Here is a 24,232-nt window from a genome sequence, read left to right as displayed (position 1 = left end):
CTTGTTTCCTGATCTGAAGTGTTAATTTGAGTCAGATACCAACCTTCCATTTTGATAACAATGGCAGGTGGCTAATTAAATAGTTAACATCCTTTTATCTCAGGATTTCAGTGGTCTTGTAGAAATTGGAACTTGTAGAATAATCAACATAACATCCAATACAATATCCTATTTAATTATTGAAGGTTGTAACCTCTCTAAGATGGCTAGGAATTGATTTTAACAAACATAATAATTTTAGGAAGAAAAGTTAATGAGAAAACGTTCATATCTATAAATGTTTTCATCTCCAAATTAAAAGAGAACTATAAAACCTTATGTGTCATACACTTTTTAATGTAAAGTGTGTGGAAAAGGTGCAGCACTCAATTTGATAAATAGACTGAAGAATTGCTATTTACATTTCTTTTTCTTCAGTTAGATGGCTAAAAATAATATTTGATTACCGAGAGAACTAAGAACCCCTTCTTGCTAGTGGGAATTTACTGTTTACATACCATTGTACTGATTTACATTTTAATAAGGTGGGGGGACAAAAGGTGTTTCCTTCTTGAAGTTATAAAACTACTTTCCTCACCATTGATAGTTTAATGAATGCAAGGAAAAACAACTATAAGTTTAAGGGCTCCATGTGCTCCTTGCTTTATCCATCCTCCAGGATTAGTCTTATTTTTGCTGTTGCCCTGATAAGGGTCTTGTTGCAAGCCAGAAAACACTGATCTACATTCTAGTGAGTTGGAGGCTCTCTGCTGACTTCAGTAGATGTATCCTGGACGCTATATTAACTATTTGGCTGCATAAACCATGTGTGTAGTTTTTGTGACTTCTTAAACTGGAATAACCTGTGCTGGCGTTCAGGTTGCCCACAACAATTCTGGAATTATTAATGGACTGGGAGCAACAGGGACAATCCTATCAGTTTCAGTCAAATTATGCTTCCTTGTGCCGTGTGTGAATTTGGCCTCTAGTAAGCAAATCAAAGGGTTGCATTCCAAGGATGATACTTAAAGTCTCTTTAAAAATATTATTAAATAACCAAAGCTAGATTGGTTTAAAGCACAGTAGTATGACCGAGAATTCTCTTGGAGGGAAGCATAGAAGGAGCTCCTGGTCTTGATGAGTATTGCTAAAATAAAGTGCCAAACTCATCACTCACTAGTGCTGATGAATATCCAGAGCAATACCATAGTAATCTTCTCTGGGTTTTCAGAAATGCATAATATGGCTTTAAATGTGCACAGTGTAACAGAAATAATATGACAAATCATAGTAAAAAATATCCAGGAGATAAGCTGACATATAGTATTTTTCTTATGCTTAATTAAACAAACTAAGAGTTATTTAAAGCTCAGAAGTCTTTCAAGGACTGGTTATTTACAGTAGATTTTCAGGGGGAAAAAAATGCAACTTTGGTATTGTTCTGTGTTGTAAATGAAGGGGCTCGGTGAGCTCCGTGGCATTGGTGGAAATGGCAGGGAATGAATTGTGTTTTGCCATTCCATGACCTCCATGGGGTGTTTTTTCTGTTTTTTCTAATGAGCTCTAATTGATGCAAGCCTGAATTTGTCACAGGTTCCTCTTCTCCTCTTCTATATCACTAAGTCCCAGGAAAGTGGTAATTAATATACACACAGACTTGCTTTTCTGGGAGCCATATCTTCAGGTTTAAAGATAGTTTGGATTTCCACATCAATTGGTTCTGTTTTTCAAACTAATTCAGCAGGAAGGGAAGACCAAAGCGTAGACAGGAGGAAAAGCCCCTCAGGTATCATCCCGAGAGACTGTGGCTGTGCTGGAACCTCTGAGTTTCTGTGATTTGTGCCTTAAAGAGCTGTAGCAGGTACCATCCCCTTTATCACCTTCTGGAGTGAGTGGTTGCTTTCAGCTGCTCTCCTTTTGGAAGGACAACTCATTGCAACTGAAATTACATCTGGGAAGAACAAATCTGTGGTACTGTGGCATGCAATTTATGATACCAATAAAGGTATCTTTTTGGCCTTCTCTTAAAAAATATGAGCAGAAGGATTGTGCCAAATTGGTCTTATGCTGGAGATGTGGGCTTTAATTCCCAGGCTTGAACTGGCTGCTAAAAGCTACTTCCAGCCAGTTTACTTCTGCATCACCACTGCCTCTTGTCCCAGCAATGACCCACCAGGCTCACTCACCTTTTCCCTCACCCATTCAAGAATGACCCCAAATACCTCTCTCTTAGGAAAAAACAGGAACAGAGGCTCTTGTTATTTTGAGTCCTGGCTCAGTAACACGTGGTCTGTAGTGCCTCCTGGATTAGGATCCTATTTGTAAACATGAGAGCTTGCAAATAAACATAGCCTTGTTATCACACAAGCCTGAAGTTTATCTGGAGAGTAATGAATAGTAACCGGTAGTAGCAGTATTTGCACCCTTGTAGTCTTGTTTTAAAGAAACAAGATAGATGCATTCACTTTTCCAGGAGTGATCAGAGCATCTTAAACTCCCAGCTGAACATATTGTACAGTAAACAGTATTTTCCATGCCACTTGCACGGAACATGAGCATCTTGCTGCCTTTAATTAGGAAGTTAACTGGACCATGAAGTATTGCCTGTGTAAATAAAAGTGATTTGTACTTAGTCAAGAAGGTGCATTAGGAATCCTCACATTTCTTTACTTGCACATAAATTATGGAGATTATTAAAAATTGGAAGGGTCATCTATAAACCCATCTGTAGCTCAGCTGCACTGTCACTCTCAAAATGTAGCTGTCTTTCTAACTGTTGTAATTTATTGTGGACTATCGTGTGAACCATCTGCTCGCTTGTAAATCAAACAAACTTTGACTGAAAGTTGCACATACCAGCACAAATTGTTAATTTTATGTGCTGGAAAGCCATAGAAACAGTTTTGTGGTCTGTAGTCTTCACTGATTTAATTTGAATTGAAATTTTAAAAGGGAAATTTTCCTGCTTCTGTCAACAATAGCTGCTAACTAGTAGGTTCCTTGAAACTTACTATAAGCAGATTTAGCTTTCTTTGGTGCAATTCTTTGCAATGCTTTGAAGCTTGCCACTTCCAGGACTGTAAGTAACTTAAAAGGGGCAAGGCAGCAGGCTAGGTGTATTTTCCATTCCAGTAACAATAGACATATGCTGAGATTATACAGGAAAATCAAGTGAATTACTTCTCTCAGTAACTGTGTGACAACCAATAAGATGATAATCTCAACTTTAGGAAACAGAGAAAGATGTTGCTTTGACAGGATTAGGATGTTTTTGCCCTCTCAGTGTTCATTTCAAGTGCAAAGACAGAAAAAAGAAACCTCGGTTTGCAAATGTTTACACCCAGGCTTAAATTTTCTTAGCCTGTATCCTTTTAAAGACATGATCAGTCTCAAGCATTGATTTGTCTGATCACGATCTGCAGAATAAAGCTTGACTGGGGTCCTGCCCTTACTGTATTTTCCCAGTTTCATGTTGAAGTTCTGCTTCCTGTCAATTGGAAGGGAAAAAAAAAAAAAAAAAAAAAAAAAAAAAAATTGAAAAGCAAAATCCCATACATTAAAGAAAAAAAAAAAATGGGGCAAAGTAGCAAAGTAAAGTGTCTTTTTATATTTCCCTTTTTTTCAGTAATGCCAGAGGTCCCAGTCCTGCTCACTGTGGTAAGCACCTTGGGAGCAGGCAATGAGAGTGCCACCGAGAACCACATGCTTTAAGTTGAAGCAAACCCGGTCTCATTTGAAGCTAAATGAAATGTCTAGTAACTGCCATGGAAAAAGGTCTGGGCCTGTCGTAACAGTTGGCTGTGATCCTGCAAGGGCATCTGTTTGGCCTAAAGAATTCACAGTTGTGAATTAGGGCTGATAACTGCTATTCCCTTTACTGGTGTTTAGTAAGTTCTCATCAGCATAAAAGCTAGACTAGTGAGTGCATAAAATATGCTTGTCTGTACTTTTCATTTTCCCCAGCCAGTATTTGAATGATAGAAATTTTAAATGAAACTTTTAAGACTGATAAATAATTATTTTGCCAATGTACTTGTCTCACTATGTTCAGATCTGGAAGAAGAGTGGTGTAGTTTTAAAGCACAGAAGCAATTCTGTAATGCAGGTATTCTTTTGTATTACTTACTCGGCAGGTCTACCTGCCCCAAAGCTAAAAATACTTACTGAAAAACAATAAACCATGTATTTGGATTGCAAAATGACATGTGCCCTCTGTGGGGGCATACCTGCCTCACAGCCATAAATACATATTTATAAACAGTATAGCATACTAATTGGGATTAAAAAGCAACATTTACGCATGAGGTAAGGCAATGCAAATGGCAAGATAATTGCAACTTTGCAAGACATTCAAACTGTGTGGTAGAAATCAAGCTTTCAGTAAAGGCTCAGATAGATAACATGAAAGAAGGCTGCTTTTTTGAGAAAGGGGATGGAATAATGCCTTTTTTTCCCCCCCTTGTCAGAGTTTACAGAGCAATAAAAGGATATTGAATTAGTTTCTGATGATTTGGTCTAGCGGAGTGCTTAAGGATTTCAGCACGCTCGCTGCAACCATGGCTGGGTGGAAATGAAGTTTGTCTCACCATGCTGCTGTCACTTAGCAGTCCCCGTGCACTCCCACCCCCTCGTTGGCATTACTCCTGTCAGCGTTTAGCTATTCCCTCAGTGACCAGTTCTTCAGAGAAGGGAAGAATCTTCTCTTATGCACATTGTGATATGAGTGAGCCTGGCAGCTCTCAGAGGTGTTGGTCCCCCAGCATTTGCCTCTGGGGCCGTTCAGCTGCTGCTGTGACTCCAGGGATGAAGGCAGTCTCAGGTAGGCAAAACTCACGCTATCCAAGGTCAACTTCTGAAGCACGATACTTCCTTTAATTATATGTTCAAAGCTTTCTGCTTCTCTGAGTTGATTTTTGGCAGAAGATCTTAAAACAGTGTTTAAAAGCCCTAGAATTTTTTTAAAAAAGAACAATTTTGCTAGAGATGGCACAGCTAACGAAAGGAAGTGTCTGCAGCCCTGCCTGGCCACCTCATGTTCTCCCTGTAGGGATTGTTAAGCATCCGCTGTGGCACCTCTCCAAACACCTTGTCATTAGAATGTGTGCCAGCGTGAATTTGGTATAAAAGTCTCTCTCTGTGTGGTCAGTCTAAGTCTTTCTTGCCCATTAGCTGTGAACAGAGAGAAGGGAGCATATTTAGGGGCAAAACAGTAAAAATGAACAGAAGTGGATGAGCAATTTAGTAAAGGCATCATTTTGGTAGAAGCATGATGCACAGGTACCATTGCCATCCAAAGCACATTCAAGTCTCTGTGTAGCAGTAGGCTGTAAACATCCACTAGGATTTATAAAAATGATATGTTCTCCTCTTAATAAATTTAATTCTCAAGCAATAAAATCCAGAGATCCTCCTTCAGACTGAACTTTGGTTTTCCTGGAGCCCTGGGGGCAGTTAGTGGCTCTGTGATGTTTCCAGTGTGCTAAAAAGGTGGAAGTTTAAACAAATTTTACAGCAGCTGTGAAAACATTTCCCTCTAGCTTCATAGTAAGACTGGCCAGAAGTTTCCCAACTTTGAATTTTGAAGGAAATTTTGTAGGATAGCTGAAGGGGTACTTCCAATCACACCAGAATTAAATCTTGCTTTGCGTATTCCCTGTGGTTTCTCTAATGAGCTGGTGTTATGTGCTGCACACTGAGAGCACAACAGGCAGCTGAAGTATCTCGCCAGCTGCAAAATGTGTTTGAGTATCCCAAAAAAAGAGAGAGGGGGGAACCTCTGAAGTGAAGAAACTTTTTGAAGTGACTCTACAACTTATATTTCAAAGCAAAAATCTCGTGGAGGCTGCCCATGGCATTTTGAAAAGGATTCCATTAAATGTTGCTAACATGTCATAAGCTCTTTTAAATGGAAGGGTAATGGCTCATAACATTTGTAAGCATTTTAATTTCATGCAATATGAGCAGCGTAATCAACACCTATTAAAGTCAATCAGCTGTGCCAAGTGGGCTACCTACCTCAGCTTTTGTCTATATTTTTCATCATGGGCATACCTCTAAGCTAGCTCTGGGAACAGTACGTTTGTACTTTCTTACCCTAATCAGTGGAGATTTTGCGTCCAGAAAACCCAGTATGGTCCTTGTAGAAGTATCTGAACCCATAAGCTGAATAAGCACTTCTACTTGGTGGCTTTTGTCTTCTAGGTTGGGAGTTTGGACCACGGATTTGATGCAGGCTAGTTACTGCCCCAAAGCCAAACAAGAAGGAGAGAATTTCCCAAATGATCTCTGTTTGGTTGACTTTTTCCCTTTGACAGGTGAAATTTCTCTGCTTGAGTTGCTTGTGTGAAGAGAGAGGAGCTGTTCAGATCATGTTTGTTTTGCTGCTCTGATCTGATTCCCTTCTCCTATTCATTTTCAACATTTGCAGCTGGACTCTGCGGTCATAAAAACAAGTGATGTGCACCACAGCTCACAGTGAGCTGCTGTGCTAAGGATGGGTGCTCTGTGGTTTCTAAGCTTTCCCATTGCATTTTTACCATGATCCCCAAAATTGCTTACATTTCAGCTATGAAGAGGATGACCGCGGGGCTGAGTTGTGTGGTAGGGCTGTATTTCCACCGATATGTTGCAAATCAGCTAATGGGTTTTTAGCTGAGTCGTGGGCCTTGAGACGGGAGTGCAGGCACTAGAACCTAAAAGGGAATAAATATTTGATTTAGTTTATTCCCCCAAAAGGAAAAAGAAAATACATGGTATTATTGATTTTAAAGTTGAAAGAAAAAATGGCTGAGCTGAATGAATTTGGCAGGCAGTTTCTTGTTGTCCTCAAACATGCACAACAGTTCTAGTGTCTGTTAGTTCAGCTTAGGTTTGGCATCTCAAATTTGCATGCTACCTATATGAATGAACTGTAAAGCTGCTGTGAAGCTCCCTTTTCTTAATTAGCCATTTATTGTGGCCTGTCATTATTCCTGTAGGCACGTATACCTCTAGCTGCTGTACTTCATCCTTAGTTTTCTACGTTTACTCTTATGCTTCAAAAATGGGGGGAAAAAAGCACCAGGGGTTTAGTGGGAGTTTTATGAGTGTGGGATGCACCAGTCTCATCTACCAATGATGGGTTGTCTGTTGCTTACTTTTATTGCCAGACAGGCATTACTGTTAAAAGGGAAGCAATGCTTCTCTTGTTGACTACAACTGACCTGAACCAACGTTTGGGATTGAATGCATTTGTGGGTAGTCTTGAATTTTCAGTCAGAAACTTGATCCAACTTTTGTCTTAACAAGCTGTAGACTCAGAAAGAAGTAAGCCTTACAAAGCACCTGAAACTGCTCGGGGAAAAACGTGCCGTTGTGTACTGCTGCATTTCTCCCTCTCCAGGGCAAAGGCCTTGCGTATAAGGATTTACTATGTCTAGACAGCACTGCTGACAATCAGGATCCTGGCTGCTTTGGAAACGCTGAAGTATATAAACAACTTCTTAATACCAAAAATCAAAAAGGAATAAAACCTTGTACAGTGTGGATAGAGACAAAAGGACTAAGGAAGCGCTAAAAGACAAATAGTGAGAGCCAATTATAAAGAAACAGAATGTTTTTTTCTGATGTTTCCAGGAAGTCTCAATAGCAGAGCTTCGTGTCCTCTTACCACAGCACAGCAAACACTTCTGCAACTCTTCTGCTGATCAAAACTATTTCAGAAGCAAAGTTATGTATTTTTTAAGGCAAGTGTTACTTGACAAGACGAGCTGTGCTGTCATTAGCAAGTGCAGGCACACACCACTGGTTTTATAGACGGTTCAGTTTAGCTGCTCTTTGATTTGCAACAGGAAAGGAAAATCAGAGCTTCCAGGTTTCATTTACAAGCTGCTTTGCCAGTAATAAGAGTTTCTCTGATTGTTCTGCTTCTAAATGACAGATGTTAGATTTGGAGAAAGAAGAACACAGGGCAAAACAAGAACAACTCTGAATTTGCTCCTATTCTTTTAGGGCAAATTGGCTGAGGCTCTTGGGAAAACTGACTTGCTTCTTTTGAAAGTAAAAGTGAGATTTCTTTGGCTGTTAACAACTCCCTGGCTGGAACATCTCTATTTTTGATCTCTATTTGTCTGAGGCTGTGCCTGGCTGTCTGCTCCCATGTGCAGCAGTGTCTTTCAGGAAGGGATGGTCCCTTGCCGACGTTAGTGACACAGTGTTGGAATGCAGCATGCTGCTGTACATGCGTGATAAAAATGGCTGTTAGTCTAGTCTAAGAGATGGGTGTGCTGGTCTGAATCATTGATTTAGTCTTCGGTCCAACCAGATATTTAATTATGTGCATAATTTACAGATACGAGTTACTTCACTGATGCTGGTAAGGCTATTCACATACATAAAGTTAACCACATTCACACACAGAAAGTTAACCATTTTGTTCTTTCCTGGATTATGCCCTATAATTTCTATGTACACTGCATGAAAGTGGCAGTGTAAAGCCACTGGCAGGAGTCCTTCATGTTGGTCTCTGTGCAAACACAAAGACAGGCCTTTCCAAAGGGTTTTATGGTGTCAATAAATAGAGAGTGGGACAGAAGATAGGGATCATGATGAGTCAAGTGGCTTGCTCGTTTGCTCCTACAGGAGCTGAGAAGTTGTGTGAGGAGTCCTGTGTCCATCTGTGTGTTCATTTTAATAGATCACGTGCCCCAGGTGTAAAAGAGTGTGATGATAGAGCTGCCAGATATTTTCAAATAAAACCTGACATGGTAAAAAGAATAAAATAAATCCTTATGGATGATGGAAAGCAGTTTTCAATATTATACCCTTTTTTCTCATTTTTCTTATTTTTTTGGCTGCAGGCTTTCAGCACAAAGAGCCACATGTCCAATGATTTTCTCTTGATTCGCTGTAATTCTGAGGCAAGTCTGGTTACCTTTTTTTTTTTCTAGCTTAGTCTTAAAAGGTGGAATAACTTTTTGTGGCAGGTCACGCAAAGCAGTAACAGGTAGTTTGCTCCTCATTTCTCTCTGAAGGGGAATAACCTATGAAACAGGAAGAAAATGCAAGGTGTTTCAGCTCACAGCATTTCTTCCTTGTTTGTCCATGAGGACTCAATCCTTGTTTGCCATCCTTATGTGGAATCGCAGGAGATTCCTCTCTTTCAAACCTTGAGTTTTCGCTGGGCAGGAGTGGAGCAAAAGTGTCTTTTTGCTCTCTGGCTTTTGTCCTCTCACCATTAAGTTTCCCTGGGTAGCATCAGTTGAACTACATTGCTGTCATGCAACTTCCCCCAGAAACATGCCTTCTTAGGATGTTTGTAAGCAAAAGGGGTTAGTGGAGTGCTTGAAATGCATTCCAGGGCCTTGGGAGGCCTGAATTCAGTTCCCTTATAAATTGATTACCCTGTGGCATCAGCCATGGTGTTTCTAAAACCAGCTTCCCTTCTTCAGGATATAATTCCCAGCCCTTTCCTGTCTTGCTGGGATGTGATGAAAGACTGGAGAGGCTGCAAGAATGGAGGCAGGTATGGGCAGTGAGAGGGCAGGAGATGTTATGTAGGAGTTACAGAAGACGAAGAACCACAGAGAGCCTTGGGTAATGCAGCTTTGCATTTCTTTCCCTACTGAAACTATGAGAACAGGTGAAGAGAGTGCTAACAAGGAGAGCTGGGCAGTTGTAGAAGGGAGCCAATGGAACAAAGCAGCTTTCCCCTTTGACATGCTGACTATCGTATGGGATGCTGCCATGGAAACTACAGTAATTTGAGGACATCTTCCTTTGGAAAGTTCTTCATTATGGTCTAGAAGGGAAGGTTCTGTTTAAGGTTTATTCCAAATGATTCAATGCTAACATTTTAAATCTCTGTTGTGAAAATGAAGAGTAAATGCACGCCAAGATTTGCATGGCGTCTTAGTCACAATATCGGACAGTGCTGTATTCTTAATTTGTAGTCTGAAACTGTGCAAAGAAAGTGGATTTTATGACCCAGGCTTTTTTATTTTTCTTTCCAGCTACAGCTTGATATTGCTCTTCTAGTTCTTTTTCTCCTTGAGCAAAACAATACACCATTTCATTGTCTCTCTCTTTATTTAGACAAGGAATGGATTTGTCATGGGGCATTTAATGAATAAAAGCGGTTAATATCTGAGTTCTGTTTCTGTTAAGAAACCAAGAGCAGCTGCAAAAAAGTGCCCATGGCACCATGAATGGGTGGTGACTGATTTAGAGAGAAACATGCTGTTCACTGAATCGTCCGTATCACTCTTCATGGTGCCTGGAAAGTCGTCTTTTCCAAGTACTGTTAGAAGCTGAACCTTCCTCTTGGATGAGATCTGACAGGACTGCAGCCCAAGGCAGTATAGCTGAAGAGTAAGATGTGTTTTTTTCCAATGAGAAGCTTTGTAAGACATCAATATTTAAAAGCAGAGAAATAAATAAAGTTACAGATGATCGGGTTGATTGAAGGGAGAAGAGAGGTTGTTTGTCTGACAGAACAAGCGTACCTCTCCGGTGAGGCTTGCAGTTCTTTAGCCAAAAGCTGTTGTCTTTCATTTGATGAGGTTGGTGTTGAAGAGTGTGAACAACTCATTGTTTTTCTTAAAATCATTATTTTTCGAGGCATACTTTGCAGGTTAGAAGCACTAAGTGGATGTAGCTGTTCATCACCTTAGAGCAATTGATATCTTCCTTTAAGCAGATACACTGATGTGAATTCACCTCTGTGTACAACGCGCAGGGAATGGCCAAATAATCCATAACCCAAATGCACACTAATTGCTGTAAAAGTTCTAGAGGAAGTGATCAACCCAAGCTGGTTTAGTGGCTTGGTTTCCAGAGAGCTGTGCCTGTAATTCAGTGGGTTGATGGGGTGAACCTGAACACATTTCCTCTGATGCTTCCTATAGTGTAGTGTTCAAAGCCGATCCCCTCCATGTTCTTACAGAACATTATTTAAATAAAATAAAGGCCATGTGGAGCAATGGCATGTATGTTGTCAATGCTGCTGGCTTGAGGAGCACCTTTTAATTCATGTTTACTGTCGCTTCAAACCAAACTACTGTATCGGTATTGCTACTACATCCTTGAAATCCCCAGCTACTACTGTAAACTGACATTCACTATATATGTTTCTCAAGATCCCAGCTGTTATTTATAAATTATGAACCTTGATGCTGTACACAGCTGGGAGAGCAGCAGGCTTTCTGTTTCTCTCTGCAACATTATCTATTATGCAACAGACTGGGAAATGTAGCTTAGCTCAAGCAGGGGAAAGAGGAGCACGCAGACAGGACCCTTCCTGCACCCAGTCCTGGTGGGAGCCACTGATTGAATGGATGTCCACTGATCAGTTCTGCTCCTCCAGAGTTTTGAAAGGACTTCAGGAATAAAAACACTGGGAGGCAAATGTCTCCTATTTGGAAGTGGTGACAACCAGACAGGCTCAGCCACCCTGCGGATCGCCCAAAGAGTAATCCTGGGTCCTTGGCTTTTATATGTCTCCCTGTGCTCTGTTTTACCTTCACACATCCTAATCTCTCTGGCTGCTTTTGCCACTACTCACCATTTCCCCAAACAACATTCCTGTTTTCTTCCAGGCATGGTAAAAGCATCTGCTGCTCTTTCTGTGAGCCTGACAGCTATTGAATTAACACTGCCTGGGCCCCCAGTGGTGTTGGTTAGGGATGTATTTTTGCTCATTGGCAATGCTCTGCATTTCTCTGCTCTCTTAGCCCTGAAGTAGATACCCAAGAGTGCCTGTTGAATGGCAGCTGCAGGATGCAGTCAAATCTCAGCACAGAGCACCCTATTACTGCTTGTGCAGTTGTCCCACTGGTCAGACATTTGCTGTCATGTTATCTCTGCAGGTGCATGTGTTCTGGGTAGCAATGTCCAGCAGGACTTAGCATCTGTCCTCCAAATCAATTCAATTTCATGGTCACACGCATAGCTGCATCTGCCTTTTTATCTCTTCAAGTGTAGTACTGCCTTGCCTGTTCAACATTCTGCCTCTCCTGGGGTGTGGGTTTTGCAGTTCTTCCTCTCCAAGACGGTTCCTGTCTGACACTAACTCACACGTAGACTGTTACGACACTGCAGGTCAGGATTTGGCACTCTGTGTTTGTTCCTGTGGGGAAGGCTCTGTCTAGTCGTGTAGACTGACAGAACATCCTTCTTAAAGCAAAGTATCGATCATTTCAGCAGAAGAAAAAAAGTGGTTAAGTAAAAGGAATTCAAAGCCAATCTGTGCAAATGTCTCTGTGACCCAATAACCCTTTATCATAATTAAAACAGATGAAAATACTTTTGTATCGGAGGCATAGATATGGGTCCAGCCTTTCTTTATGTCCTGTTTTCCCAAATATGCCCCTACAGAGTTAACTCAGCATATTTCTACAATAAATATTCCCACAAGGCCAAAATATGTTTTTCATCAATCATTTTATAGCTGCTTCAAACCTACCACATCAGTGTATGTGCTTGCAGCAGCTTCAGAGGAAAAATAAAGGAAAGAAAAAGAGAAAAAACACAAATAAACAAGAATTTGAATATGAAAGCAAGAACTTGAATAGGAAACCTGAACAGAAAACATTTTCTATCACCAAGAATGGTCAGATGATCTTTCTTTGTGTCTTGTAAACTGGCAAGTCTCCAATGAATAAGTAATTGTAGTTCCAGGAATCGAGATTATTGCTCCCGTGAAGCTATTGAAAAGGAAAGCACGCTGAGCCCTTCAAACACGTTTCCTAATGTACAGACAAACGTTTGCCTGTGGCTCATGGCAAACCTGAAGGACAGGTCTCATAATGAAGAGCCTTACAATTGTAACAGATGCCGAGGAACAGAAATGCTTGGATTGCAGGAACATGTCCGGGCCGAACCTTGTCACTTCACCCTCCAGATGCATTGGAGAGAACTCCGGTGGGTAATCACAGAAGTGAGGATGGCCTTCTGCGTCCCGCCTTCCAGCCGTAACCGTGCTGTAATATAGTTGGTTTTGCAGTGTAATTGCTTTCTCTGCGGGGCTTCTTCCTATTGATTCTGCTTGTGTGGATTTAAATTGTTTGCAGGTTGGAACTAGACTCAAGTTGGTCTGCATCTCTGCTTTTCTATGTGAGGCAGCACACGTGACACTTCTATCTAAGCGACTTTAATGATGTCTAGATAGCATCACTCCCCAGCCTGCACGCATGTATTTGATTTGAGGAGAAAGGCTGGATCAGATAAGTTCAGAACATCAATAAATACGTGTATTTTGTTTGGTGACACTTGTTCAATTTGAATCTTTTTCCCAGGAAGCAGCTTGTGTTGTGTCATTTTTTCAGCACGCTGTGTAAATGCTCTGCATCTGCAACTGTCGACTATGGTGCCATCCCATAGCAATGCCATCTGCTCGTTCACAAAGTGCTTTTTGCGTAGATAAAAAAAGTGAGGTGTTACTCATAATTAGGCAAATAGCATGCTGTGATCTGTGATTGATTTGATTTGTGTTGCTGGCTACCTCGCATATGTCTATGTGTCCATAAGTATTGTCTACATATCAGCATATGGACGCAGACTTATGAATTCTTTTTCTCAATCCAGACAGATGGAAATGTTTTCCGTTCTTCTTATTAGCAGCAGCTGAATTTCAGTAACACCAGGGGCCTCAGCTAGGATCTCGCCTGTGTTTCCTGCTGTTATGTGCATGCATAAGTTGGCGTGGCCATCTATAATCTCATACCAGAAGTAAGTGATCCATGACCTGCTGTGGAGGAAAGTTATGATTTCAAAGCCGTGTACAGGGATAGCCATGTTATTAGCCTTCCTGGAGAAAAATATCTAGATATATAACTTGGAATTATACGGTGTAGTAACAAAGTGCCTAAAAGGTGGTGGGAGCATTGCAGAACCCAAGTATCTCAGGTGAATCAGACTTCTAGAAAATATTACTGTTCCTTTCTTAGTAGAAGAATATGTTGTCTTAAATGTATATGTATTCAACCAACTGACTGAGATCCTGATTATTTCTGGTTGTACTATGGTCCAGGTAACACTGATAGTAAGAGAAAGTAAGTCAGAAATTACTAGTTCCATATAATTTTAATATTGTCTTCAAATGCCTTTTATAGATAGTGAGGTGTGATTTACCAGTAGTTTTAAAAGATGTTTAAGGCAGGCAGTAGGCATACCAGAAAGGCCATAAAAATGAAAACACATGAACAGAGATCTGCACACTTGTCTGGAGTAAAAGTTACGAGCGCTGTAGTAGCTATATAGTCGGATGATTTACAATATTTTAAACCTCAGCAGAGCTCTCTTCATTTCTCCCTCTCTCTCTTCTATGGTACTGTGCATACCTACAGTGTATTCACTTCAGAAAGAGATCTGTTGCCACTGGAATCTGACCATAACTAGGGCAGCCCAAGGCAGAAAATAGGTTGTAACTTAGCACAAATCCATAGTCCTGCCGCTGTGACACCTCCTGCATACAAGGATCAGATCGGTGTGAGCTGCCGCTCAGCCTGCATACGAGCAGCCACTGCAGTTAGGCATTTCTGTGGAAGAATTCAAATAAATTGAAATAATGAATGCTTGGCTGAATTCTAGTGGGAGTTGGCGATCAGCGTGCTGAGAACCCAGGACTGCTGCTCTCCTGTTTAAGAGCACTGCAATTTCTTGTGTCCTGCTTGGTTTTTGCAAGGGAGAGCCGTTCCCCAGCGATGCCAAGTTAATCATCTGAGCACGTTTGATCAACTCTGGTATAATGCCTTTGGGTGATCTCAGAGTGCAGCAAAGGTCTTGAAGCATTTTCAGGCTTATTTGGTCATTTTATAAGCTCTGCTCTTCTCTCGTCTTCAGATGTTTTCTGAGAGTGTCTTGCTGGAGGACTTCTGGTGCTGAGCATGTGTAGTGCCTCCGATTCTTTCAGGTTCCAGCCCAGGGAGCCAGCAATGCTCAGCTGAGTCCTTGCCAATACCAAAAGTTTTGTGGATGTGCAGCAGCCTTCAGATGTTACAAATCCAGATTTTCTACCCCCATGGACACTGAATAGAAATCCAACATGCACAGTTGCCTTTAATTTTCATCTGTATGTCTATTGGTTTCATCATGTCATCTGTGTTTTTCTTCATATTATAAATCAATGGAAAAAAAGAAAAAGGGAAATAAAATAATGGCAAAGAAGTCAAGGCATATGTAATGTTTCAGAGATTTTTTTCAGTGTTGTTTTTATTGTCAGCAGACATGGTGTAATTTAATTTTCAGAGGAATCTCAGCTGCAAAGCAGCTGATTAGGCATCTTGAAGAAGCAGCCACGCTCTCTAAGTGCTGTGTTTGTGAGATTATTACAGGAATTCTTTTAAAGAGAGAAATCCCTAGATTGCCAAAAATAAATCACTTTGAAGGATACAAAACCCCTTGGGTAGCCATCCAAAACCAGAACCCAGCCATTTAGATCTCCCATCACAAACCTGCTTTCTTTGCACTTTAAAAAGAGAGTCACAGATGTAATTGCTTTAATGTATCAGTGGGAGATTTATCTTTTGTTTCTATTGTCATTAAAATGAATTCCAAGAAATGCCATAAAAAGGGGGGGAAGAGGGGCTTGTAGTATTGGACATAAAACTCCAACATGTGTATTATCTACTGTGTATTATATATGCTGTGAAAATGTGTCATGTTGGGTGAGAAGAGTATTTTTACATAACGTTTCAGAGCTTCATGGTACAGTAAAACATCTTTCTGCAAACATGACTGTACATTGTTTGCATAGAAGGGACTTGAGTGTTTTGTTTTTAAGTATTTGAGTACTTAATAAAATGTCAGAGGTCAGAATCCAACACGTTGAGTCAGCTCATGACTTTCTAGATTTATGTCTTTGAGTGCCAGTTGCAGGTCAGGGCTGTATCAGCTGTCACTGATCCAGGTTATACGACTTGGGTGCATTACACTTGTGAAAAGAGTTTGTTTCTAGGAAGAAAAGGATACAGACTACATTTTGTTACCTCTGCACTGGACCTATTGCTTCCCTCCTGAAAGTAATCATCTTTAGACATAAATATAGCATGTACTGGGGCATTTTGTAGCTTTCATTTTAATCTGTTTGTTATCAATTCCATTCACAGTTTGTTTTCATTCTGCTGTGAAAAGCTTACGCTGTCAAATCAGAAGTTTTACTGAAGAAGGGATTTAGTTACATGAACATTATATCCAACCATTTGAAGGACAAAGTTAAGATCAGAAGAGACTCAGTGATTAAACAACAAAAAGCATGTTCAAATAATATTAAAAGATGTTTTCAATCTAACACCTAGGGATTTAGCTACTGACTTAACTTTTTTGTGCCAGAAGGCTTCTGGGCAAAATCCTGTTCTTCTTGTGGGGAGCTATATCAGAAGCAGAAGGAAGATCTATTGGTTTTTCTTTTGTATGGCAACTTAAATGGAAACAGTGATGGCTGGCTTGCCAGTTTGGCCTGAAGTCCATGGTTTCTCTTGATGCAGATGAAAGCAAGGGGGGTTCCAAGCTGGATACTCCCAAATTTGTCTTCTTCACAGCCAAGGGTAGATGCTGCCCAGCGTTCTGTTCATTTTTCAGGAGGTGTGCGATGTCTGTACAATGTTCTGGTGAGGTTTGCTGTGATTCACAGTGGTGCCAGTTGCTTGATCTGCAGCATCTGTTCTGAATTCTGAGGTTTTTTTGAACCTGATTATTTCCTCACTACTCTCTGTTTTATGGGGACAGCCCTGAGCTTTTCAATCACCAAGCACTCTCCAATGCATGCTAGGGATTGGGTCCAGGACTGTTTTGTTTGAGTTTGTGCTCGCAGCATGCTCTGGATGTTTCTGTGGTTAGGAAGCTCTGCATTTAGTGTCATGTAGTGAGAGCTTCATTGTTGCTTCCCTTTGAAGGACAAGAACTCACAACACCGGATCAGTGATGCTAATCGAAGCATGTCCGTGTCAACTGACCAGATGGGACAGAGTAAGGGTTAAAAAGTCACCTTTGCTGGTAGGTCTCAGGATGTGCCTGACAACTGCAAAGACAAGCTTGCACACGGTGCTGTGCCATGGACAGCCTGTGCTGCTGGGTCTGGGCGCGTTAGGAAATTGGCAGAGGTGATATTTTTTGTGAGTTTTCATTAGAAAAGTTTCCCATTCTTGGCGAAGGATGTCTTGCACCCTGAAATGATTGCTTTTTGTCTCTGCTTACAGGCAAGGACTACTTGCTACTCCAAAACAGATAAAACCGTGAAAAGTTACCTCATACTCCAAATATCCGGGAAATGAGATTTGGAATGAACCGAGAACGGGAAATTTCTAGCAGCATGTTGCTTTCTGTCCCCAAACCAATAACAAAGCGGTACAGCCGCAGCAGACAGCGAGGTAGGATTGTGTTATTCACAGGCAAATGTGCCTGTATCTGATTGAAGGTGAATTCTGGGTGAAGCACTATAAGTTTGCATAAAAACCATATACATACATTTTTGTGTGCTCAGCCCATGCAAGCTGTGGGTTATATCTTGGTTCTACCAGTGCACTTCCTCTTCCCAGTCTTCACAAGAAATTGCTGTCAGGGTTTCCCAATGATCTTTTAAGGGAAGAGTTTAAGCATTATACAAATATTTATAGAGTATCTTGAAATAACAAGCCTCCTGGGGGGGGAAAGCAGCTGTCGGCGGCACCGCTGCACGACACTGATCCGGTCGATTAGAACTGTGCTGTCTGGAAAGAGTTTAAATTGCTGCCAGTCCTGGGCTCTGTGCACAGGGGCTGTTTGCAAGTAGTTTCACTCACTGCCTGCTAGACGAAGCTGGTCCTTACCTGCGCCAGCAGCAGCAGGGGATTTTTCTCCTCAGGACTCAACTTCCTCCACCTGTGCGTCTGTGAGTTGTCCTCACCAATGGAAACAGAACGCAAAGGGCAGGTATCATTGCTGCTAGTGCTGTTATTGCACGTAGCTGTAACAGTAGGACTGCTTGGGCTTCGTGAAGGGAATGTGTTTGTTGTAACCCCCCACAAACGCTTCCTCTCCATCAGCAGCTCTTTAAAGCAGCACTCAAGGGCGCAGGGAAGTGAATGAGCTGTCTGTGGCTGTCGGCCAGGTGAAGGAGTGCTTTTGCTCTGGTAGTGGGCTGTCTGATTGCTCTCCAGAAAACAAGCTTTTGCCCTCTAACAGTCCAGCTGTGTACAGAGCACTAGGTTTTCTTCTGTATGTCCGTGAGACATGTAGATGAGCAGGAAAATGGTGCCCTGAGTGGCTTCTCCAGACTATTCTTTGCCAGGCTGGATTAAACTTTAATATTTTATTTTTTCCCATTACTTTTTTCAAGCCTGAAGGAAATTCACCATTTTCATTATTTCCACAAGCTTCATGTGCACTTACCTTGCAGACTCTGAATCCATAAGATCAAATCAAAGCTATTGCTTTTAACTGTCCAAAATCCAAAGGCATTGACTGTGACACGTTATTTTAAAATTGCCTGTTAACATTTAAAAAGATTTCCACATATTTTTAATAGTTCCCTAAAACAATCTAAGGACATCTGTTAAAGTATTGACTTTTCTTAAAGACAGCACTGGTTGGGATTGCTTCAGCTGCAAATTTGGGTTGTCAGTCAAAGTACTTTTTCTGTTTCGGTCTCTGATCTATGAGTTTTTAGCATCTCTCCCAGAGTGAGCCAAAAAAAACACCTAGTGAGCTGTTAGGGCTTGTTTCGCCATGTGTTTAGCCTAGCAAACAAGCAGTCGACACCTTTTGCAGTCTGCATTTTACTGAATACCTCACTGCTTAGTGGGAAAACAAGCTACACTGTTTTGATGTAAATTTGTGCTTTGCAGATCCTTTATTCTGCAGTGTATGTCCAACATCTTAATCTATTGAATAGCTGGGGTGACTTCTATTCTGCCTGCAAGCGTTTGCATTATTGTTGGGTCTGCTAATAAAGGGCTGGAGTAGTGGGCAGAATGATGTGTTTACCATGTAGGATTTTCTGCAGATGTGAATAGTAGATTTGTGGTGGGCTGGAAATGGATAACCAACCTAAAGAGTCCCTAAAAGATCCCAGCCTTACCTTTTCCCCAGAAATGGAACCGCAACCCAGTGCTGGTGGAATCCCCTGTCAGCCTTCCGCAAGGAAAATGCTTGAAATAAGCCAGAAGCAAACGGGAAAACATTCAGAAGGGGAAAAAAAAATGTATATCCTATTCGCATCCATGTCTCTAGCTCAGTTTCTTCAGCCAAATGAACAAAGTGACCACTGGAAAGAAACAGTAATGTAAAATGGCATCAGAAAGGAGTGACTGCTGATTTAATTGGCAGTCAGGAGAGTAAATCAGAGGCAGTTCAGTGCAGTGCTATGGGATGGCTAAAATGGACTTGAACTACAACTCTGCTAACTTGCCACAGCTCTGAAGTTAACAGATGGCCATGGTGAAGGGATTAAAGTTTCAACAACCAAATCTGGGCATGAAGAGCATGTCAGTGCCAGCACCTGGCTGGGAACAGCCCATGTCTGCACTAAGGAAAGGTGCAGGGAAACCTTGCTGTACTATTTATGATTGAGGGGAAGAAGAACAAATGACAGAGAAAGAGATTTCTCAGCACATCAGATAGCATGCAAGCAGTGAAATGTGTTGGATTATTGTGCGATCGGATATATCAGATTTATTTTATCTAAAATGTGCTTTCCTGAAGAACGGGGTGGAACCTCTTTTAGAAAAACTGGTAGACAAACAGAAAAAGATTATTTTCTCTACTTTTCTGAACCCAAAAGAATGCTAAATCCAGTTTTCAGTTCACTTCAATTTTCTTTGCATCATGTCCAATAATAAAATATATATAATCATAGAATATTCTGAGTTGGAAGGGACCCATAAGGATCATCAAGTCCAACTCCTGTCACTGCACAGGTCTATCCAGAAGTTTAGACCATTTGACTAAGTGCACAGTCCAATCACTTCTTAAATTCAGACAGGCTCGGTGCAGTGACTACTTCACTGGGGACCCTGTTCCAGTGCACAGCCACCCTCTCGATGACGAACCTCTTCCTGATGTCCAGCCTAAACTTCCCCTGCCTCAGCTTAACAAATCACAATATAATTTCTTTGATATTATTTATCTGGAAAGATTCTAAACTGGATTGTTACATATTATACTTCAGAAACATGGTATGTCTCATACTTGCAGTCTTATAATTACAATCAGTCTTGTTTTTTTATTACATGCTAATGTTCTAACTTTAGGTCTATAAAGTTTGTGAGAATATTACTTCACTGCACGTAATTATTTTTATCATGGTGATGATGCCATGTTGATATCTAGATTTCCATTTGCTCAAGCACATCAGCATACTTAATTTTGTGTCATGATAACATGAAATGCTAGGAGAATTGAAAGGTTTCCACTTTTCAGTTATAATTTCTAACCTCTTTAAGAATATTTTAATGTTTTTTTTTTTTTTTTTTTTTTTTTCCTGTGTGATTAAAGGAAATTGGCCTCATCACCAAGCTTGCACCAGGGGACTGTTTTTTTTAAATGTACAGTGTGTAAAATATGTCAGTGTTGTTACCTTTGTAAACAGAAGATGATGGACACAAAGTCTGCAGAATTTTCAGCAGAAGGGAGTAATTTTTTTTAGCTCTTTTTCATTTCTTAATGGAAGAAGAATTATGGAAATGAGAGCGGGCATTGCATTAAGTGCTTGAAATGTTCCTTCCCTGCAGACCAATATAAACATAACTCTTCCATTAGAGAAATTTAGTTTTTTGAAGGCTGCATGAATCTGAGCTCTGAATCAGTGAATGAGATGACTGTGCTAGGATAAGCGTTTCAAGTTCTGATTATGTATTTTAAGTCTTCCGTAGGTGGATGCCAGCTCTTAGCTTGTCTTGTAAGACTTCTTTGGAACAACTTTTTCTGCAACTCTTTTTATATCGGTTGCTTGGCTGATCTTGCACTACTTCTGTAGTGAACCTCCTGTTACGAAGAACAGTAACAGAGCTTCAAAGCCAGCCAGTCAGGGGGCTTGAATGATTTTTCCTACCTTAATTTGAACTAGAAGGTTTCCTGGCCTTTTCAAAGCACTCTGTGCTTACATAAATCCATAAACAAAAGTCAAATAGCGCAAGTCAAAAATGTGACCTTTCTGTGCTACATATCACGTGTTTTTATAGTGGTTATAATCTCATCTGCAGCTATAGTTCGTGCAGGTTGTAGCTATCTGCCTTTAAAAATATCCTTCATCTGTACATGTGAAATGAAAACGTAGCAGTAAGCTGATGTCCCTAGGGGTGTTCAAATTAGGTCCCTTCCCAGGGCGGCAGTGAATTAATGCCAGAGGTGAAGGTAATCCTTTTTCTATGCTATGAACCATAAAATGGTCATCAACGTTAACTCCTAGGTACTTGGGAAAAGAACACAAAAAGGAATTAAAAATAATAATAATTACCAGTCATCACTATTGCTCTTTACTTGTAACTTATGAATAATAATGCAGTTTCAGATACTGTATAACTTAAACTGTCAAACATATCACAGAGGTATACAAGGATGATTTGTGTATGAGGAGACAGAGACACCAGAGCTTCGGAAACTTGTCCAAGGTCAGGAAATGGTTATGTGGAATTCTTTCTTTTTATTATTTTTAGTTTTGCATTATAGTTTAGTTACAAATAGTGAATGAAGCCTTAATGGTCTAGCTATAACTGAACAAATAAATGCCATTTCTTCCTTTTTTCTGAAAGTAATTATTGTGAATATTTGTTCACGTGTGGGGTTGTTTTGGGTGGTATTTTTATGTTTGTTTTCTGCAAGCACTGCTGCTGAGAACTCTTCACCCATTGCTACAAGTGCTTCTTGAATCTCCAGTCCATCACAGTGAGTGCATTCCTGTGCTCCTGTTATGCTTTATATGCAGGCCACGTAGTCCTGCTGGCATGACCCAGAAAGATCGCATTTATACAAATATTTATTATATTCCTTGTAAATTCAGGAGGCCAAGAGAACACGCCTGACCTACACAATCCTAGATGTTCATTCCTAATGGAAAGTCTTTGAAGCAGTGGGAAGAGACTTTGATGTAAGAAGTGCATGAACATCAAATTTTCACCTCCTTGCTGTTTTTCTTACTGTTGTATCCCCTCTACCAGTCCTCTGTCTCAGCTGATTAATGAATTTATTCAGCTGTCTGCTTTAGATGTTATGAAGAGACACTGGCAGTGAATTTCTACCTCACACGTTTGACTTTTGGCTGGTTTAAGTTGGGGTCATCCTGTGTTTGTGCCTTAGGTGGCTAATGGCCCCTAAGAAAACCACCTGTGTGGACTGGGGCTGCCTGTGGAAAACACAAATTCCCAGGTGTCTTGGACATGTTTCCACACAGAAGGAGCCAGATGGTTTTCGCTGTGGGTTTCCTTTGGCTTCACTCTGCGGGAGAAATACCTGAGACGGATGGTGCCAGGTAGCTGTGTGGCTCCTGTGCGTTAACAGCTGCTCTATCTTCTTTTTCAGAGGTATATTTAAAGCATAAAAATGAAAAATGGGAAGAAACCTGTGTGGTCAAGTGTGGTGTGGGGAAGGCTTCTTGTCTTGTATATTTCCCGGCCTGATGAGATGGGTCTAGTATGAAGCAGTACGTGCTGGCTTCCCAGTCTGGATGGTGGTGGTTGTGAGTGCTGGATGGTTCATAAGTGCTTGGGGACCAAAGGTACTTCCAACATGTTAATAAGGTTTTCTCATTCACAGCTCCCTGGGCACAGCTCATTCACATGTCTGTGAAGTACTTACACGGAATCACCCATCGTAGTCGTCTCAAGCTGTATGCAGTATTGCAGATTTGACTCTGAAATGCACTGCTGTAATTAGCCTCCCAAAATACCCTGAACTTCAGGAAGCTTAGGTCAGGTCCCATATCATCTGCACATTCTAAATAACAGGTTGGTTGGTTTATACTGGCAATAAAGCTAACCATCCCTAAAACAAGCCTAGTCTCCAAGATGTTTTCTGAGCCAAAAAGAGGTGTGGAGTATGGTTTCAGCCTGGAAAATAAAAATTAATGCAGCATCAGGAGCTGACATAAATATAAGAGGTTTCAGAAAACTCCCCTTGCACCAGCATGCTTGGAGGCAGAGTGGAAGGTTGCAGAAAAGGAAATTTGCCTGTCTTTGGGCATCTTCTGCTGCCCCTTCCAGGTAAGCTTATTCTATTCCGGGTTATTTCAGTACTGTGCAGTGATGGGGCACACACAATCTACACCCAAGAGTACAAGCATCGTAGCCTGGCACCTCAACCACGTCCCCAGCTTTGCAGTCATTGATGGCAGCCCAGCAGCAGCCAGGTGCCTTGAGCAGGCTGGTCTCGGGCTGCCCGCCCCCATCTCACGTGCGTGCTATCGTGGTCTCGTTCCAGGGCAACCCACTGTACTTCCAATCTGCTAGAAATGTGACGGTGAACATCCTCAACGAGAAGACTAAAGTCCTTACTCGCCTTGTAACAGGTAAGGAGGGGGAAATGCTGCGTGGAGTTGTTAAGATGAGATGAAAGAGGGTGTGTTGTGGGATGCTGTGCTGGCTTCCGACAGCTTGCCGGAGGGGAGCCCAGGTGTCTTGTGAAGAACAAATGAAAACTTCGCTCTACTTTGTAGAAACAAAGCTAGAGACATGAAAGCCATGCTGGAAAGGCAGCTGGCTGGTGCTTTCTGATAACAAAGCAGACCATCGTTTTCATTTGAAAGCCAATCCAGAGGCAGAAAGGTTAGTTGTACGACTGCAGGGTCAAGAAGAACATATGCAGGCTGACATTTCTGTTGTAACAGGCAAGATTTTCCTGAGAGTCTTTTAACTTGCCTAAGATCTTGGGAACTCTGCTGATTGACTGGGGCTGGATTCGGACACTCTGCAATTTAGACCTTTTTATGCTCTTCTTCAGATGAACACTGATGTTTCCAAGCATTAGTGTGTTTGATGGGCAAATGGGTGTTTCATAAATCCCCAGCACACAGCAGCCTTTGAATGGATGCATATATAATTTGGGTTGAAAGAGCCTAAGATACTAATATATAATATACATAGACGATATAGGGTAGATATTTATCAAGATTAATCTAGGGAGAAGTATTGCTCTGTGACAGAAATAGTAATCCATAAACCTGTTGTTTCTATGTGAGACCAACTTGTTTGGTTTGCTTAAATAACATTTTGGCCTCTAGTCACAGTATTAAATAATTAAATATGCAGCTTCAGTAAGCAGTGATTTAAGTGGCATGCATGAAAATTGCCTGGAGGAAGGAAATAAATTC

General features: G+C 41.1%; 1 protein-coding gene across 9 annotated transcripts in view; it reads left to right on the top strand.

Annotated features, from left to right (window-relative positions):
* SGCD (sarcoglycan delta) overlaps positions 1 to 24,232 on the top strand; it is a 208,737-nt gene that overhangs the window by 130,943 nt on the left and 53,562 nt on the right. For all 9 annotated transcript variants that reach the window (XM_035338270.1, XM_035338268.1, XM_035338263.1 and 6 more), the window contains one exon: positions 23,344 to 23,431. In XM_035338270.1, the coding sequence (XP_035194161.1) occupies positions 23,344 to 23,431 (88 nt within the window). The remainder of the gene's footprint in view (positions 1 to 23,343; positions 23,432 to 24,232) is intronic.

Source organism: Oxyura jamaicensis, chromosome 13, assembly GCF_011077185.1.
Source record: "Oxyura jamaicensis isolate SHBP4307 breed ruddy duck chromosome 13, BPBGC_Ojam_1.0, whole genome shotgun sequence".
NCBI lineage: Eukaryota > Metazoa > Chordata > Aves > Anseriformes > Anatidae > Oxyura > Oxyura jamaicensis.
The sequence above is the reverse complement of the archived record's forward strand: the minus strand, read 5'-3'. Positions and strand labels throughout refer to the sequence as shown.